General features: G+C 40.5%; 1 protein-coding gene across 1 annotated transcript in view; it reads right to left on the bottom strand.

The window, feature by feature from the left end:
- elp2 (elongator acetyltransferase complex subunit 2) overlaps positions 1-12911 on the bottom strand; it is a 33946-nt gene extending 21035 nt beyond the window's left edge. Inside the window, exons 1-10 of the mRNA XM_082522356.1 lie at positions 12549-12911; positions 12343-12421; positions 11881-11954; positions 11523-11667; positions 9653-9730; positions 9213-9277; positions 9025-9091; positions 5669-5815; positions 5319-5414; positions 4257-4357 (exon numbers count right to left, since the gene is read on the bottom strand). Of these exons, the coding sequence (XP_082378482.1) occupies positions 4257-4357; positions 5319-5414; positions 5669-5815; positions 9025-9091; positions 9213-9277; positions 9653-9730; positions 11523-11667; positions 11881-11954; positions 12343-12421; positions 12549-12680 (984 nt within the window). The 5' untranslated portion in view covers positions 12681-12911. The remainder of the gene's footprint in view (positions 1-4256; positions 4358-5318; positions 5415-5668; positions 5816-9024; positions 9092-9212; positions 9278-9652; positions 9731-11522; positions 11668-11880; positions 11955-12342; positions 12422-12548) is intronic.
- Positions 12912-18544: the final 5633 nt, after the last annotated feature.

Genomic DNA, 18544 nt, shown 5'->3' with positions numbered 1-18544 from the left:
AGCACTGTGTTCTGTATCCAGGTATCTCTTCCATCTTTAATTAGCCCATGCCTTAAAATGATATATGTACTGGCTATGAGGAAATTTGAGAATTGCTAAATTCACACTTTTTCCCCTATTGTACAGCTTGGTCAGTAACCTTTGTTTTGTTTTTTTTTTAAAAAGGGTAGTTTATTGTCACCAGTGACCTGAGGCAAACTGCAGAACACACAGTGAACAATGTGTATCAAACAAAGACCTTAAGAGGCTACGCAAAAACACAGTATCAGCAGAACATACATAATTTAGCTACGGCAGTGTACTGTATGTGGAAGTAAACTGAGGATCTCAATCATCCTACGTTCTCGCCTGCATATACTGGTCAACAGTGACCTTCAAAATAATGCCCGTATGCAGGCTGAAACACAGCGGAACTAATGGCAGCGATAAAGGCATGCCTTTACTTTGAATGGCACAATCTTCCAGCCATCTAGAAAGAGACAGAGTAAGAGAGAGGAAAGAGAGACCGCCTGGAAGAAACATAGATGCCGAGATTGAGAGAGAACGGGATGCAACATTAAGCAGATTGATTTTAAAATTCTGCACACAAGGGGCAGCCGTAAATCATGTAAAAACTCGCAGAGGCAAAAAGCCGTCATCTGTCTTGTTTACGAGAGCAGGAACAATATGGATGTGTGGTGTGCCTTATCGCTGGACAGTGGGTAGTGGGAGTATTTGGGAGTAATAGAACAAGGACGGTAAAAATGGGGAGGTATATATCATTCTCAGAGAGAGAGAGCTTAGCCATACTGAGAAAACCCATTCAGCATGAAGCACAGGTATTAAAACCCACATTTTTTTTTTTTTGGAGCAACACTGAAAGATGGTGAGAGCGGCTTTTCGGTTTTTCTCAGTCCTGTAAAAAATACAATGCGTGTAAAATATAATAAAAGATATAGTGAATGATTATTTCCATGATATATGCAAAAATGGACTTCTCTTAATTATCTTGGCAGACATTTAGCATAATCTACAGTGTGGGAATATTTGTGCTTGCCTCAGAAAAGATCTGACAGAATAAGAATGAATCAATGACGTGTACACTATTTGTAACAGAAAAGGGCCGCCTATTTATTACAGTGCTCTCAGTATAAAGTTTGCAGGGTGTTTAACTGAGTTCAGACTGTCACGTGTGGGTTATTACTTGAAATATTATTTGGCAATTCATTTTCAACTTGAAAGTGGTTCATTAGGAAGTACAGATAAAAATGTTTTCGTGTAAAAGAATATTTTTTTTTTAGCTTTTTGTGTTTATGATTTGGTTTTGTCTTTGTTAATTCTTTTTAAAAACACTTTTTTAGTACTTTAACGCTTGTGTACACATAATGTTAACAGCAACAGAAACTAATGTCTTTAATTTTTAGAGAAAACTGATATACATCTCAGAACCCAATGCAACTTCTTCAGGTTTTCAATTTTCAGTAACGCAGTAGTGTGCAAAAGTCTTGGGCCGCCTATCGTTTCTTAATTTTGCTCAAGAATGATGGGAAATGGCTGCAGTGATTTCATGAAACATACAAAACTACATGGAAAAACAGTACGTAAGGAACAAACGACCATTTTAACGAACTTTAAAATTAATATTTGGTTTGTTCTTCAGCGCAGCCTGATCGTGTTGCAATATGGATCATGCTGGTGAAATGCAGCTCCAAACTATGAAAAGCATGGCTGTAGATACTCACTATTGTACCTCCTTTCTAATGCCACACCTAAACCTTGACAGCCACCTTTCCACTGAGACCATTTCTGATGAGTCTTCAGTGAAGAGCAGACACAAAGACGATGCAGAAATTCCAAATGCCTCCATCAGGTCTTTGCTTTATTTCTTCCTTTGGTATTTTCCAACTAACGTAATGGCAGAATATGTGCTTTTGTGACAGACTGCTAGTAATAAAGGGTCTAAAGATGCAAGTTAAAAATGGTTGTTTGCTGCGTTGTTTGTCATGTGTGGTTCATTTCTCGAATTAGGTGCCCTTTTTGTGCCTGAATGATTCGTAGGTCAACATTAGGTAGCTTATCATAAACTTAAAACAAACACATTCCTATGAAAATGGTCATGTACAAACCTCGAAGAACTATTGCTCAAGACCTCTTTAAAAACTTACAAGAAAGTCTGGGTCCTTGGAAAAAATATAAAGAAATGGCATGTAGCTCAAGATTTTTGCAAAAAGAAAATAATAAAAATCACATGTTTTGCATTACTGACACGGTTGACTTGCTGATTTTTTTTTAACTACAGACTCACTTTGCATGAAATGAACTACTTGTAGCGTCATCTATAAAACAGAACTCTCTTTGGACTTTGTTGCTTTCTGTGATCTGCCATGCGACTAAGTGTACCCTGAGGAGGATACATACGCCAAGGTCTAAATAAAAGGTTATCTTCAGACACACACACAAACTGATAATCCCTCTAGGCGTTGTGGTGGCCCACTGTGGTCAGTTGAAGATGTTAATTACCAGTGTGCCTCGTTAGTGAGATGTGCTTTACGCAGCGGTGGGCCCCAACCATCCCACTGCTAGCCCTGCTCTCCATTAAATCTCACCAATTACTCTAATCAGCGTAAAGAAGTGGAGCGCTTCTTTGTAAAAAACAGCTAATTAAGGCACACATGGCTGGTCATTTAGCTCTGTGGGACCCCCCCCAAAAAAATGCTAGTCTCAAAAAAGAAAACCTTTGTGAGGGTAGAGAAAACACTCAAATGCCTTTAATTCCCAAAAACATATCATTATATAAATTGAGTTTAATTCAATTCAAGGTGTCATTGTTGTACCTGTGTGTTTCTGGTGTAAGTGACAAAGCGTCTGCAGGCAGGGGAAACTGTCAGTTCAAAGGGTTTGAATCTCAAAAAGAAATGGAGGGGAGAGCAAAGAGAGGAAGAGACTCGTATGCTATGCACTCTTACATTCAGCAAAAAGCTTATTTCAGGTATGGGGGTTATTTCTTTATTCTTGGTATCAAGAGAAAAAAATCTGGCTATGGAGGGAGATTGGCTGCACTAAACTTGACGCCCATCGCTGCTTATTCTTTCCCCTCTGACTGCTTTGTCTAATCATACTGGGAAGAATTTGTGACATCAATGCTCGCTTCAGGTCGTAATCATCGTGCCTTTGTCGGATTCTAGACTTTTAGAATTTTCTCCTTTCTGTAGTCTTTGTTGCTCGTCGCTCTGAATGTGGACGATGAGATCAAAGGTGCAAAAATGCAACTGATCAAGTGTGGAATCTTATTCATTACTGCAGAATGTGATCACAGCCGAGGTGCCTGCCATGACGAGGTCAGCCACTTCTGTTCAACTGGATGAGTGCGATGTGTGTGTGAGAGCATTTTTGGTCCACCATTCTGGGATGCCTCTGCGTCCGAGCATATCTTTGGCAGTAGTTTGTATCAGACGCCTATGCAGTAAGTGTCAGGTATGAAGGAAGGTACTCTGAGGTAGCCCTGAACCACATGAGAATAGGCTTTGCACAAAAAAAGAAAAAGCTGTGGGGCAGATGGGCAGAGAACTGTTTTTTCTTTGCCATCCACACTTGAGTTAAATTTAGTCTCATTCTAGCACAACAGCAGCTGTTTGGGCACCAAAGACACGAGGTGGAGGGGGGAGGAAGAAAAGGAGGCCAGAGATGATGTCAGAAGGGGATAGAAAAAGAAAGGGAGGAGAACATTATGAAAGGTGGGTGTAAAGAGTCAAAAAGAAAGACTGATGATTAAAAAAAAAAAAAATAGGAAAGGTGCTGCAGTCAGAGGCTATGGCACATCTTCCACCAGCAGCCTCTCCATCTCTTGTTGGATGTGTTAGGGAATGGGCTGTTAAAAAAGGGGGGCTCAGTGTGAGTAAGTAATAGAAGGGAGGATGGGGGGAGGACAACACCGGCTTTGCTAAACTCACAGTGCTGGGCTCAGCGCCTCTTCATCACTGTCTATCACTTCTATTCCTGACACTTCAATGTCAGGGAGAGTGGAAACTGACGCAAGGGCACTGACAGCAGGAGAAGGGATACTGTGGACGGAGGGTGCAGGGTGGGGGGTGGGGGGATTCAGGCTCCAGATCATGTCACAAGCAACTGAAAGGAAAACTGGCCAAAATAGACTGAGGAGGTGGGTGTGCGAGTCTCCGTGGATGTGTGAACAAACCCTGTGCTGACTATCAAGAATGACTGAATTCACTTATTGTATATGTGTGTAGGCTCTGTGGACCTGCATGCACAACACTGACCTTCTCTATCCACACTCCAGAACCCTCCTCAGGAGCCCAGAGGATCATGGTTTTGTCCATAGAGGCGGAGAGCAAACAGAGACGCTGTTGCAGCTCGCCACCTGCAGGAGGAGATAAAGAGATCTATTTTCAGGAAAAGCATGGAGATCAAAAAATTGCTTAACAGTTGATCATTAGGCCAGTGCTTCTCCATCTTTATCACGTTTCAGCTGAAGTACATCCTACTCCCAACATCCTTTGTTCTCGGCCGCATGTGCAAATTATTTGAACAGTCAAATTTTCATAGCATGTTTTTTTTTAACTACTTATTTTAATCATCTCAGCGACCTCTTTACTTTTAGTGCAGCACAAAAACTCAAGGAGTACTGATGAACATGTTTTGCTCTTTTCAAACTGACTGCTCTCTATTTACAACAAACACCAAGAACAAGACAAGATCACAAATGATGGTGCTGTGGTTAAAAGCTCTCTGCTCCCCAAACACACAGATAGCTGCAGGCATGACTGCTTTCCATGCAAAGACCACCAAACTGCAGGGAGAGTGCAACTGTCATTTCGTGAAGTGTTTTTCAGTTTGGACACATGTGTCTGCATCATAATTATTGTAACTTATGTTGACTTATAAATTAAAAATAAAAGATTGTTTGTATTGATGTATCTGAAGCAAAGATATATGTAAACCAGAGTTTTAAGCAAGAATTTATTGCATACATCGGTCATTCCTTTGAGGACTAATTAAGTCAATAACTTTTAACACTTCTATTTTTCTTTTTCCTTTTAAAATGTCACAGTCTCTCGCTGGCTTTTGTAAGCCAAGACTGAAAGACAAAAGGGGAAAAAAACATGCCTCTTGTGTCCAAGCCAATTCATTTACTTCCACCAGCTGTGGAAATTGAGTAAGTGATTGAAATGTTTTTTTCTCTGAATCTATAATAAATGGTCTGATTGTGTTTTTGACTAACTAATAGATTGTAGCAATGACCTACTGGCAAATTTATGCAAGTGCATGCCCAAAAATGGGCGTCATAGCAGGCATTTCCTCCCAGGTTTTAATCAAGGTACCTTGATAGAGAGGAGGCTGCCAGTGAACCCCATACACCCAGTTCTCATGGCCTGCCAGCACCGTTTCAAGGGACACAGCATACACCGAGGACTTATCTGTAGAAAGAACACAAATGAAGCCTAAAAAAAACAGCTTAAAAACAACAACAAAAAAACCTCCACAGGAAATAGTGTCTGATTACGAGAACAACTGCATGAAATTTGAAAAATTCCACACACAAAAAAACAATTATGTATAAACATACATACAGGTCTGTAACCATCATGTGCCATTAAACCTTCAAAAACCTTCTCTCTTCATTTGGCTAATTAGCGCCCCTTTTATAATCAAGCCTGGGTGGCCCACTCACCTCTCTCCTTCACTTCAAAAATGTCCTCTTTCATTTTGATGATGCTGTGATTGTCCTCTGCATGGGTGTCTGTGCCAGACTTGGCACACAGCCTCCACACTCTGATGAGAGAGTCCTGCGAACAGCTGGCTAATAACAGCTCCCCACCTGAATGAGTGAGAGTTAAAAACCCAAAAACCTTCACTACAAAGTTATTTTGTGTCGGCTCTTAAAATATTCTATTGCAGAATCTATCCTCACTTTGCATCGTTTTATTTAATCAGATCATATCCTTCAATGAAATGTGTGGTATTATGAAATATAGTGGTATTGTTTTGGTGCGAACAGAAGCAATGACAGTCCAAAAAACCATAGAGAGATCAGACACATTAGTATACTTGAACGTGTTGAAAACCTCATCACTTCTTTGTACTGTTCTGTGTGGAATAATTGTACATCTTCCGTGACTTTAAATAACAAGAACTGGGTGTACAAATTTAAAATTATTTGAGATTGGTGTCCACAGACCCGGCTTTTAAGCGTAGTCCACAGATTTTCAATAGGGTTGAGGTCAGGGCTTAGACAAGTCTCTTTCAGAAGCTTTTCTAAACAGCTGCAGATTCCACAATCACCAGTTTATAGAACTGTACAACTTATCTGGGCATGTCAAAACTTTGCCAAGGTCTGGAAGAAGACCCAAACTGTTACCCTCAAATAAGACGAAGTTGGTTAGAAGCAACCCATGAACCATCAAGGCTCAACCCCTTCATGAACTGGAAAGCATGGTGGTGGTAGCATTAGATGCACGGGATGGAATGAATGAGATGGAATAACAAAGTTGGAAGAATACCTTCAAATTCTTCAACTTCACTGCAAAACAACAACTAGATGGTTAAAATGCGGATATTTGGCAGAAGAGTGGCAAATATCCAGTCAGAATTATGCCAGAAGCTTGTTGGTGGCTAAAACAAAATATATAAAGTTATGCAGAGTGTAGGCTAATTTCCCACAGACAGTCATTTGATTCATCATAAATTTAAAATCATTATTTATAGCACCTTTGAATAAAACTTCCACTGATTTCTAACAGAAGTCAGCGTGCTTCAGCACTCAGTTTCAAGCAGAGCTCATCGTGCTTAAAGTGGTCAAAGCCGAGCCACGTGGGACAATTAAATACTGAGCCTTAGTTTTCAGCCTTGTAATGAGCATTAAAGCCTCAGCTAGATGTTTAATTTCACTTTGATCACTTATCTGTTAGTTAGGAGAAGATTGCTGCTGAGTGTGATGTAGCCAGTCAGAACACAGGTATGCGGGTCAAATACGCGCCGACAAGTGGCAAACAAAGCACATGCCACTATTCCTGAGTGTGCCCGTCTCTCACACTGGTGTTTTAGTTTTAGTGCAGTAACCACCGTTCCATTTTTATCTCTGCCAAGATAAACAGATATAACAAAAAAAAAAGTCCTGTGTTGCTACCACCAAAGGCCTCCAGAATGCTGGGATAAGAAGGATGAAGCCATTATAGTTTGTCAATCATAGCATAATGACACTAATGATAACGACAGCCATGATTTGTTTTGCTACTCGCCTCAAACTGTGCCGAAACGACGCGCAGTGGTGACTACTTCTTATGCAACAGTGTTTTTAAAACGAGAACTAGGCATCAAAGTCATTTTTAACTTTGACTTTTAATTTATGATACTTTCACTATCTTAATCTTGCAGTTTCTGCACAGTCTGCGAAAAGGCCAACACGGCCATGTTTTCTGACCATTTAATTATGAGGAAAAATAGCAAACATATTAAAAGCCTTTCAAGTGAGACTTCTTTCTACAAAGCTTTTAGTGCATGACAGATGTCAAGCTGATTTTAAAGTAACGTATAATTAAACCTAGTGAAAAAAAAACAGATTAAAAGAGAGAAATACAAAACTAGAAATCATGTTCTGAACCCCAATATTGTACAGCTATGATAAACTGCTCCTCTACTGCTCCAATTTGCCATCTGTCGAATCATAAAAGAACAGACTGATTTATTTAACTACCCTCGCAGCAGAGAGAGGGTTTTTGTCATTCCTGTGAGAATACTTCATATAAACAAACTTCATTCTCTCTCTTTTTTGGCTCGTAGCTTGGCAGCAAGGTAGGTCATAGACTGTGAGTAGGAAGGAGACACTGGTGAAGAGGGTTGGTTAAGGAGATGAAATAGCTTTTACACAGTCAGAACAGTGCAGTAATGAAGTGCCTTTGAAGAGGGTTACACAATTAGTAGAGCCTGGATTGGATCCATGCATTACCGGGTGCTATCAAAATAGTCTGAATGCAGTGGATGGTGAGGCTGGACTTTGGCATGGAAAGATGGAAACCACATGCATGCTTTAGACATTTTCTGGGTCTGCGAGGAGAAAATTGCCTTTCCACTTCTTTGTTTTTCAATTTGCAAAGGTCAAAGACCACATGTCAGCCTTTCTTGTCAAATTGGTTAAAGGCCAGGACAGGAAATCTACTCCCACCTCTCAGCATTTACTCAGCAACATGTTATCTAACTCTTTCAAAGCCCAGAAACTGCATTATCCCGCTTTCTTAAGATCGACTAAAGATAAGTGAGAAATCAAGCGCATGCTTTTCAAGCTCTGGAAGATAAAACACTACCATAACAGAAAAAAGAAAATAAGATAAAAAGGGTAAATAAAGGGATAAAGGGACTCCAGACCACAAAGTTATCAAGTCCTTTTTTCTTTAATATGTTCGGTGCCCGTAACAGGTCCCTTTTTAGTAAGCTTAGTACATTTATTACCCACAGAACTCTTTGACCAGTAACAAACATTATTTTATTCAATTTTTAATAACTAAAAATGATAAAATAATGATTGTTACTGAATGTTGATTCAGCATGATTGTGTCTTTGTGCAAAACCTTTTAGTCAGCCCTCAGATCTTTACATTTTGCTTCTAAGGAGAAAGACTTCCAGTTTTTCAAAGCCGTCTTTAGCAATAGTTTTCCAGGTTTTCAAAGTTATTCCTTGGCAAACATCCAAAGAAGAGCTTTAAATGTCCTTCAAGAAGGTTTTTGAAATATTCCTAAAACTACATAAAGAAATTACAAGAGAGCTCGAAAGAGTTCAGCCTATGTTGAAGAATAAAGGTGGCCATACCAACGGCTGACTTTGTTTGCCTTACATACTGTGTTTACATATATAACTGCAAACGTTTCAATCAATTGTTGCATCTATTATAACTATTATAATAAAATGAAGTGAGAGATCGCTCAAGACTTACTGTACTTTGATTTTTAATTAAATGTGTCACACGTACACTCTACTACGATAATAACCTTCTTATACAGCTGATACAAAGAGTCTACACACATTACCACTCACCTGTAGATGCCCACTCCACTCCACGAACCCAGTCTTCATGTCCTTGCAGGGACATGGCTCTCTGCAGCTATTGTAGAGGGATTAAAAAGGGTCAGACACTGCCCTCTAACTGTGGAAATTCAAAGGAAAGCGTACACACAAAGAACATAAAAGAGCATTTCCTGAAAGAAATATCAACCCGAGCTTACCTGCCCATCGGCCTGCACATAGAGATGCACCCGAGAGTCATCACCCCCACAGGCCAATATGGGAACTGTGAGAAGAAGTTTTCACACAGTCACAAAAGCACGCGCATACACACACACACACACACACACACACACTCTCACTCTCACAGCAGGCTTCATGCATTTACATCCCCATCTAGGTTTTATAAACAGAAGCGGAATGGAAAGGAAGCAGCACAGCATGAATCAGACAGAAAAGCGTGTAAAATTGCGAGGCAAAATGACGCGAGACACTTCAAACGGAGACAGAGTTTTGAATGTTTGAATATGACGTTCAGTTACAGGCTCTAAAGCAGTCGTGTAAATTGAGATGGATGACAAGAGAGGAAAAAAGAATGTATGTGTGAGTGTGTGTGTCTCATAACTTAAGAGATGTCTATGGATGAATGGCTTAGGCTTACCTCTGCTGCCTGGCAACAGTACCAGAGAGACATCCATCATGAAACCGCTGCCAAAGGACAAGTTATGGAGGCACTCAGCTGAGGAAAGGAAACATACATGAAATTAAACTTTAAACACGATGTAATAACAGGAAATAATTTAAGATAATACAGATGACATTATACATGTGGACACAGAGTTTTCCCCCCGCCGATGAAGAGAGTACATTTCGAGCCACTGCTCTTCAAACAGCACCGATCTGAAATAGACTGTATTCTTAACTGGGAATATAACCCAAGGTGATGCCTAGTGCACAAAAACGCACGCTTGAGCTCGACAACTGTCAGGCTTCATTAATGTTTTTCTGCACTGAGACCTGGACGAGAACTCTCAGCAAAGAGGAGACGTTACGGGGGACAGCTAGAAACAAGGGAAGGATCATGGATGACAGACAGGAACACGAAAGATGCTCACAGTTTTTACCAGGGATAATTCTACAGCTTTGTATGATACGGGGTATAAAAAATTCCATCTAAAATTTGGCCTTTTTATTTCTTTTTTAAATCACCAGCAAGTTGTTTTACCTACGTTTATAAACATACACGTTACCCTTTAGAAGAACAATCAGATAATGAAGCCTTTAGATGTTCAAGGGGAATTTATGACTCTAGTTAGGAAAGTCTAAGGCTCATTCAGTTTGCAAGGTGATCGGTACCTGTAACCAATTATTGTGCACATGGTGACTTAGTTTTAAGATTTATATCAGAGAGAAGAGTGAGTTAGTTTGGAAGCTTTGAAGGTAAAGCTTTACAAATAAATACATCTAATTCTTCTTAAATGTAAGTAAGTCCACTGAACCATGAAGACAGTCTACTGTAAGTGCTGTGGCATACATGACAAGCCTAAATAGTTTTGCAGCACAGCGCTAATCAAGTTACAAACATTGCCATGCTCTCTGAAAGCCATTACTAGACAGGTAATCAGAAACAGTATGATAAACTCAAATAATTAACATTTTATATGTCAGTTAATAGTTGGTATATAGAGGGGAAAGGATGCTGAAGCATTCTAGCTTGTGGCTGTAGACCCCCTACGTTTCCAGGTCATGTAATTTAGTTAATATCTTGTGAAATCTTAAAGGACACAAAAATGTTGTTCTTTTAAAGCTCTTCACAAATGATTGCTTTTTCTTTGTGGTAAACGCTTTGCAGTGCTACCACTTTAGGGATCTCTGTTGAAACACATCAAACAATATGTGAAGAGAACTATAGATCTTTAGAGTAGCCATGCCTCATAAGAAGAAGACATAACTTCTGACTAATCACACTCTTAACCAGCTCCATATTGTTTCAGACTGAACTGCAGTAGCTTTGAATGATTCATCGTTCAAAATTATCCTCATTTAGCTTGTCTTGACGCAGCCCCTCAGTTCATCCACTGTATGAAATAAGATCTTCTAGCTTCTCTCCTTTTAATTCAATTACTCTTGATTTTGTGTCGGGCTTCTGTGATTATGCTGCCTTCCAGTTACAAAGGAAGTTAGCTGTTGGGAACTCGGAAGTTACTCCTGAGTTAATGAATTCCAGGAAAAGCGTATTTAGCTTATTTGGCTTATTTAGTGAGCCACAAATACACAACAGTGGCAGGACAGAATATTATTATGTGTTTACTACTGTTTATGGTCATTGCAGCCATCTCGGACTATTAACTCTGGGTTCTTGGGGCTGCTTCAACATCCTAAGCAGGAAATCCAAGCTGAGGGGCTGTTCCTCTCTATGGGAACATCATTCAAGTTTAATATAAGTAGAATTGTAGTGTAACTATCAATTTCAGGAATCACAGCAACTGTAATTGATGAATAAATCAGTCACTCTTTTTTTTGTCTCTTACCTTGTTTGGCATCACAGCAGAGCCAGAGTTTAACTGTGGAGTCTGATGCTGAGGAGGCCACCAGTATCTTTGAGTCCTCCACGTAGATGGCATCAGCAGCACATACTGGACCAGTGTGGCCCTTACACTCAACAGACTGGATAAACTGGAAACATCACATTTTATTTATTTTTTTAATCCACCTGTGCTACCCTATATGCTGCCAAATCATGATGGAGATCACTTCAGAAAGTATGGCCATTATTATGGAGAGGAATCAAACATTTCTCCAAGGAGCATGCACTTGCTTTACTAGCTGTTTAAAGAGGTGGCAAGGTGTAAGAAACAGTATGAGCAATATGTGCTGCGGCTGCTTCACCTTTCCATCCTGTTGAGCTTCCCAGAGGATGAGCCGATTGTCTGATCCTCCTGAGACTAGATGACCCTCTGGAGCTGTGACAATAACAGTAACACGGTTTTGATGGTTTGGCGCACATAACACAGTAACAACTACTGTAAACATAAATCTTGTAGCATATGGCAACGTTTTTGGAATATAGTTTCTCAATGTGCCAGGAGTCTCTGGAGAGCTCGCTGTAGGCTTCCTGCAGAATAAGGTGACTAACCTGCACAGTGTCCTGACAGGAATATAGCTCAACACGAGTGCAACCTCTGCGAGGCTCTTAAAGAACAGCTGCCTTTGTGGCAGCACGAGCAGCATTGGATCAACAACGGAAACAAACAAACACACACACAAACACACACACACACACACACACACACACACACACACACACACAAGCAGTTTGACAGCCATCAGCTCCATTCTCTCCACACTCACCGCTGTCCTCTCTGTGAACCCACTGGACCGCATTAACTCTGCTGGTGTGTCCGTTTAGAAGAGCTACAACTCTCCTCTCCTAAAGAAAGAACAAGTTTACTGGAGTAATAAAAACAAATATCGGCCCATTTAAAACTTCAGCATGCTCGTCGCTGGCTGTGACAGCTAACAGCGGGTTCTCAGTAGAAAGTGACGGCCTGTCCTACCTCTGGGTCGTATAGAGCCACCGAGTTACATGTCCCATAAGCGATAGTTCCTCCGCGACCCCAAGAAACAACATTTGGCGTCCTGTTTGCACAACAAGCTACATGGCATGTTTCAATTACGGCCGCCGCCATCTTGAAAGCTGAAGTTGTGGAGTTACTGTAAATGTGGCCGGGGCTAAACGGTACCGTTGTGACAACGGTTCCACATTTTGAGCACAGTGAATGTTATTTTTTTTAAAACAATTTACACACGTCTATAACGTGACTTATTTTAATAATATTAATATTTTAATTACAATATGGGTGCTTACTGTGGACTAGTGACAGATATCTCGGGGAGGATTAGTTGTAGTTGCGCTACCGATTGGAGTCCAGTAGATGGCGTAATGCTATCACAAATCCATAGACACGCTACAGACGCGCAACAATTTGAAGGCAAAACCTGAACTTTTGACTCCTGAAGTGAGAATATCGAGCGACACTGTTGACTAGAGTAGTAGGAGCGAAAAGTGAAGAATTAATGCCAAGATGCACTGAAGCTGCCTCAAAACATCACTAAGACAGGAAGGGAAGGGTTTTCCCCTTTATTAAGTCACAAAGGACATTTTATAACTCATTGTAACACCTTATGCATAATATGCTCTAATTTGTATTGTATTGATATTATAACATTAATAAAATAGTATACATAATAAGCTATTTGTGTGATCTTCGATCTCTAGCATGGCTGAATTAAAGTAAAATAGGATAACAGTGAGGTGATTATTTGTTATTCTGTGGAGATTTCGTTTCATCTCCCCTACAGGGAATTTTGAAGGCCAGACAAAAACAAAACTGTTGGAGATTTAGAGCCTTATTTGGAGATATTTTAGCAGGATGGATGATTGGAGATTTTCTCTTGTCTTGTGCCTGAAGGACAGTCACACTGCATCAGACAATGTACAAATATATACAACTGTGGATTTGTATAAAATATGTGTATGTACTATAGAGACGCTAGCTCTTATAGGGCAAGTGAGTGCCATTTCAATCAAAATCTCAATTAAAACTCTCTCTCAACAATCAACACGCCATAGCATAAGCACAGAGCTGTGTCAGACTGCATCATCTACTTGTCACTCTATATTGAGGGTGAGTGATCGCAGCTGAGCTAGCTGCTAGCCAGACAACCTTACTTGTAATGAAAAAAAAAGAAAAAGAAAAAAGCCCCCTGGGTCTTTTGGGCTTGCACAGCTGACACTTTTGTAACAAGGAGTTTTCGGGGCACCTATTTGACAGGATCAGAGGGGAAAGTGATGGTGACTGTGAGGCCTTAAGTCATATCATAAATGACAGTGTAGCAAAGACAAACAGGAACAGGCCCAAATAATAAGGAAAGAGAGAAAGGATGAAGAAAGGGAGAGTGTTGGGCCTGTGTTGGCTCACCTCTGACCAAGCTGACTTACGGTATACGGGTGTGACAAAGACAAAACAGACACCCTGTCACCAACACTTCAGCAGAAAATAGATTATGCCCGACTTGCTATTGTTGTCCCTCCTCATTCACAGTGAAGCAGGATTTAGACAGACTTGGCAGGGTGAGACAACCTCTCTATGGGGCGCACGCCATGTGGAGGATACCCTTTGGCTCTCATCTTTGGAGTGTCAGCTCATGAGTGGCAGAAAAGCCATTTTCAGATGCAGCCAAAGAGCTTCATCTGTGACGAAGTATCTGTATTATCTCTCATCCGCTTGTGTCTCTGTGGTTGCTTACATAATGCATGATTAATTTGATCAAATGTAACAGGTCATTGGAGGAGAGGGGAGATTTACTTAGGAAAGATCCCATTCATCTCTCATAAAGTGGAAAACGGGGTGTATATGGTTATGTGAACACATCTTTACACAGTACAAACTCTTGTAATTCAATTTACAAAGAAAGTACTTTAATTTATCCAGCTGATGCACTCTGCATCAGTTCTGATGGCCTCATCATGTGGTTATGATTGGAAGATAAAAACGTTGTTTCCTGCTATTCTGTGTATGTCAGCAAGGTCAGTTTGATAAGAAATCCACAGTAATGGATTTATGATTATTTAACAGAGTCTGGAGTCTGTATCATGACAAATGTTGTGGATATAAATGCAGGTTTCTTTACTTTTTCTGTGTTTTCATTAAATATAGAACTTTTCATGTTACATTAATGATAAACTTAATACTATTCTTTCTGTTGTTACTTCAGAAAGTCTGAATTGTGACAGAAATGTATAAACACACTTCTAAATAATGTCTACAAAATTGTGAAAATCTCACAAGGATGAATGAATGCACAAAATGTCTTTAAATGTTCCACTCATTCATTTTATTGTACCATTTGTTACCTACAGGTGCAACCAAGGATCTCTGAAGATAGTTTTGTTAGAATATAGCAAATTATGGAATCACTGGATTAAATTTTATATTCTACAAGAGTACTTATGGGCTGATGGATGATGAAGAGACCTAATATATTTTTTAAATATCTAATAAAATAGTGTTCTGGTTTTTCAAACCCAGAAAAAGGCATACTTTGCCTCTGTGGTTGCAAGAGTCTACAAAAGCACACCTAATGAGTCTATAGTCATGCTTTTACAATTCCAAACTCCCAAGTGATAACAGCATTTTGCAACAGCTTACTGTGAATACTTTCTCCGAGCTCTTTCTTCAAGGTGAAAGGAGTGGGATTATCTTGGTGCGCACTTGCGTGCGAGAATGCAAATTAAACTAATAACCATTTATGTGTGTCATCTCCACACGGCCCCATGTGTTTGTTATTTCAAACAGCAGAAAGCATCTCTGACAAGCGAGGCAGCCTTCAGAAAAAGGGGGGGGGAAAGGAAAAAAGATGGTCTGGATGAAAACAGAATGATAATGAGGCTATGTGAGGTGTCCGCGATTATGTAACAGCAGAAATAGAGACGTGGAAAAGCCGAGATTGCAGGGCCGGGGTGTCTGCATGCCACTTTGCTGCTGCCTGGTTTTGTTTATGTACAATTAAATTTGTCTTGTCCCCGAGGGCGCCTCCTTGGCAGAAGGATAGCATGACCCGCTTCTTATTAGCACTTGTACTTAACTCTCCTTTTTATTTTGAACATATTAAAATGTCTTTCCAGCCAGTGTCTGTTATTCTCTGCATATTGTTTTCACTCAGGCAGTGCAATATCCTCTGACCACCACAGCTTGTATTAACATAAACACCTGGGATTAAACTCATCTAACATTACAAACAACTGAAACCTTTAAGCCGTAACATAACCATAGGTAAGTTAAATAAAGTCAATGCAAATCCAGCTGAACAGCCAAACAGGACGCCTGACCTCAGCCTGAACTCCTCTCTTTCACAGAGGTCTCCGCGGTCACTGTATCGTGCTAAGGGGATGAGTTCAGCTGCAGGTCTCTGTCAAGGCCACGGCAGCTTTACGTGCAAGACCTAAGTTCATCTGATCGGCGCGCTGTAGGTTACATGAATTTCTAAGCTGTGCATAAAAACTGCATTAAGCTGCTAAGAAAAACAATGAAAAATAATGTTGTACGAATGTGTGAGGAAGATTGTGATCACAAACGTGCGCGTTAAAAGCATGCTTTCGTGCAGGCATGGGTTGTTTCCTCCAGCTGAAAATGTTCTACTGTTTTAAAAAAATGCAAGGGGAAAAAAATCCATCAACATTCCACCACAATCCTCCCTTTGAAATCCCCAAATTTCAATCTACTTATCCAGCAGGGGACTATGACTGAGTGCACTCATTTTACATCTTGTAGACTGCGAAATCACTATCTCTTTAGCCTCAGCAGTTCCCGTCCCAGGAGCTGTACGACCAGAAGGAATGATCCAGCGAGAGAGGGAAGTCAGCACTTCTAAAGCACGGGAAGAGACAGTAGCAGCTGTTAGCAACACAATCACACCACGCACAAGCATCTTTTATTTAATGAGCAATACCCTTGGACTGTGCGAGACGAACATACACATCAGGGACTCCCTGCTTATGTGCCGTTTCAGGCAAATTGTCAAAAATGGAGCATGCCTCAAAGAGATTAGAGGCAAAAGAGCAAATATTGAACATTCCAGAACAAATGAGATGCTGTTTAGAAAAACAAGTCAGTGTCACAGCTCAGATGTGGCGATGACAAAAAAGGGAAAGAAACAAGAACAGACACGCAACTGCGTTTGGTTGAGATTGTGTACTCGAAGCTATCCGTCTTGGTGATAACTAATCTATTTCAGTCAAAATGTTACAGGATGTATCATATTTCTTATCTCAGTCTTCCACTCGAACTTAAAAGCTGTGACCAGCATAATTTCAGCCAAAACGAGCTAATACACCACAATGCAAAAAGGAGCCCAAGTGGACTTTATCGCCTTATCAGCTGGAAAAGAGCCTCAGTGCAGATTACCAAGAAACATACAGATACTATCTAGCTGGTAGTAGAGCCATTCATCAAGGTGGAACAGAACCTTGTCCACACAACAGCCAACCTACTTGCATGCCTTCATAATGATGCATTGCAAACGTGTGTATTTGTGTGGGTGTGTACATGTCTGCTTGTGTATATATGTGTGTATGTGTGTGGAGTGAAACCAATGTAAACAGGGAGGGTTAGACTAAAGCATAGCTCTGGGGCTTTAAATAAATACTGGCTAGGCCTGACAGTGGCAGACACATACACTCACACAAACACAATAGTTGTCTCCACTGCTGACACAAGAGTGCCAGCCAGCCACCATAGGTGATGATAAAGCAGGCAGCAAAAGGCGTCACTAACAGTGCCACGGTGCTTATAAGCCGTATCTGGTCTCTGCCATCTGCTGTGTTTGTAATGTGAATCGTTTCTCACCACTTGTCATCCACTGACTGCACTTGTAAAGTTAGAAATAGCTTCCGGACCTGCTTGAGGAAACTGAGAATTTTGGCAGTCGTTTGGTCGGCCTCGGATACAGGCAACCATAAAGTACACTCGGTTCTGTTCTGCGGATACAAGTCACCAGGTTACGAAATAAGAAGAGGCATTACAAGGATGAGACGTTTCCTCCTCATTTCGGAGTGTGAAAGAAAAGATTTAAAGAGCCTCAGGTTTGTAGAATTCAAACATAGGCTGTGATCTGTAAAAGGACTGGACATTTGGGAGATACATCTGGGTAAGTTCAGTAGAGATACATATTTTGACTCTCTCTCATGGCCAAATAATGAAAAGCAGAGGGGGGGAAAGGGTTGTAAAAGGAAGTCAGCAACACCTCTAACTGAAATGACTGTCATTAGTGATGCAAAGCTTTCATAACTAAATTTCCAGTCATTTATTAAAGTCTGAGTAGGAAATACTTGTTTTCATTGTAGGAATTCAGGCAGATCCAGACAACAAAATATCGGCGTTCAGTGCCGTTTAGCTGATTTCCACCAAAATAAGGAGGCAGAATTAAAACACAAGAACTTTACTGCAGGCTTACCAATGCAGTCACTCGAGATCCCTTTTTAGTTTCACAGCCTAGAGGACATCAAATGGTACATCATGAAAATGAATGTTTTCCCTCAAGACAGACAAAGGGAAACATTTGTAACTTCATAAGATCCCAGTCCATGTGCTTTAGTGCTGCCTGGTTTTAATTGGTATATCTGGTGAGGCTTTCCAGAGGGAGAGTAAGGCATTCTCACACTCCAGGGGATAACATATGATTCTGTGTCTCAGAGATCAAACCAGAGCTGTGGTGTGAGGGAGGCAATGCCCCTTCCTCTCTGATGCCCAGAACCATGAAATCTCCGTTCATTTTCAAAAGCAATAAAAAAAAAGTACATTTACATCAATTAATGATACATTTCCCTTTATAATGTCCCTTCTGTTGCACACGAGGCGCACTATAGATCATTTTGAAATGTAATTAATACTTAAATGACGTAAGTGTAATTGCCACGTGCGTGAACACGTACTGTATATTAAAACATAAATAGCTCGTCACTGTGCAGTGCACGCACTGATGAACTGCTCAG

Source organism: Aulonocara stuartgranti (assembly GCF_965226115.1).
Source record: "Aulonocara stuartgranti genome assembly, chromosome: 22".
In the NCBI taxonomy this organism is placed as follows: Eukaryota; Metazoa; Chordata; class Actinopteri; order Cichliformes; family Cichlidae; genus Aulonocara; species Aulonocara stuartgranti.
This window is presented reverse-complemented; position numbering and strand designations above follow the sequence as displayed.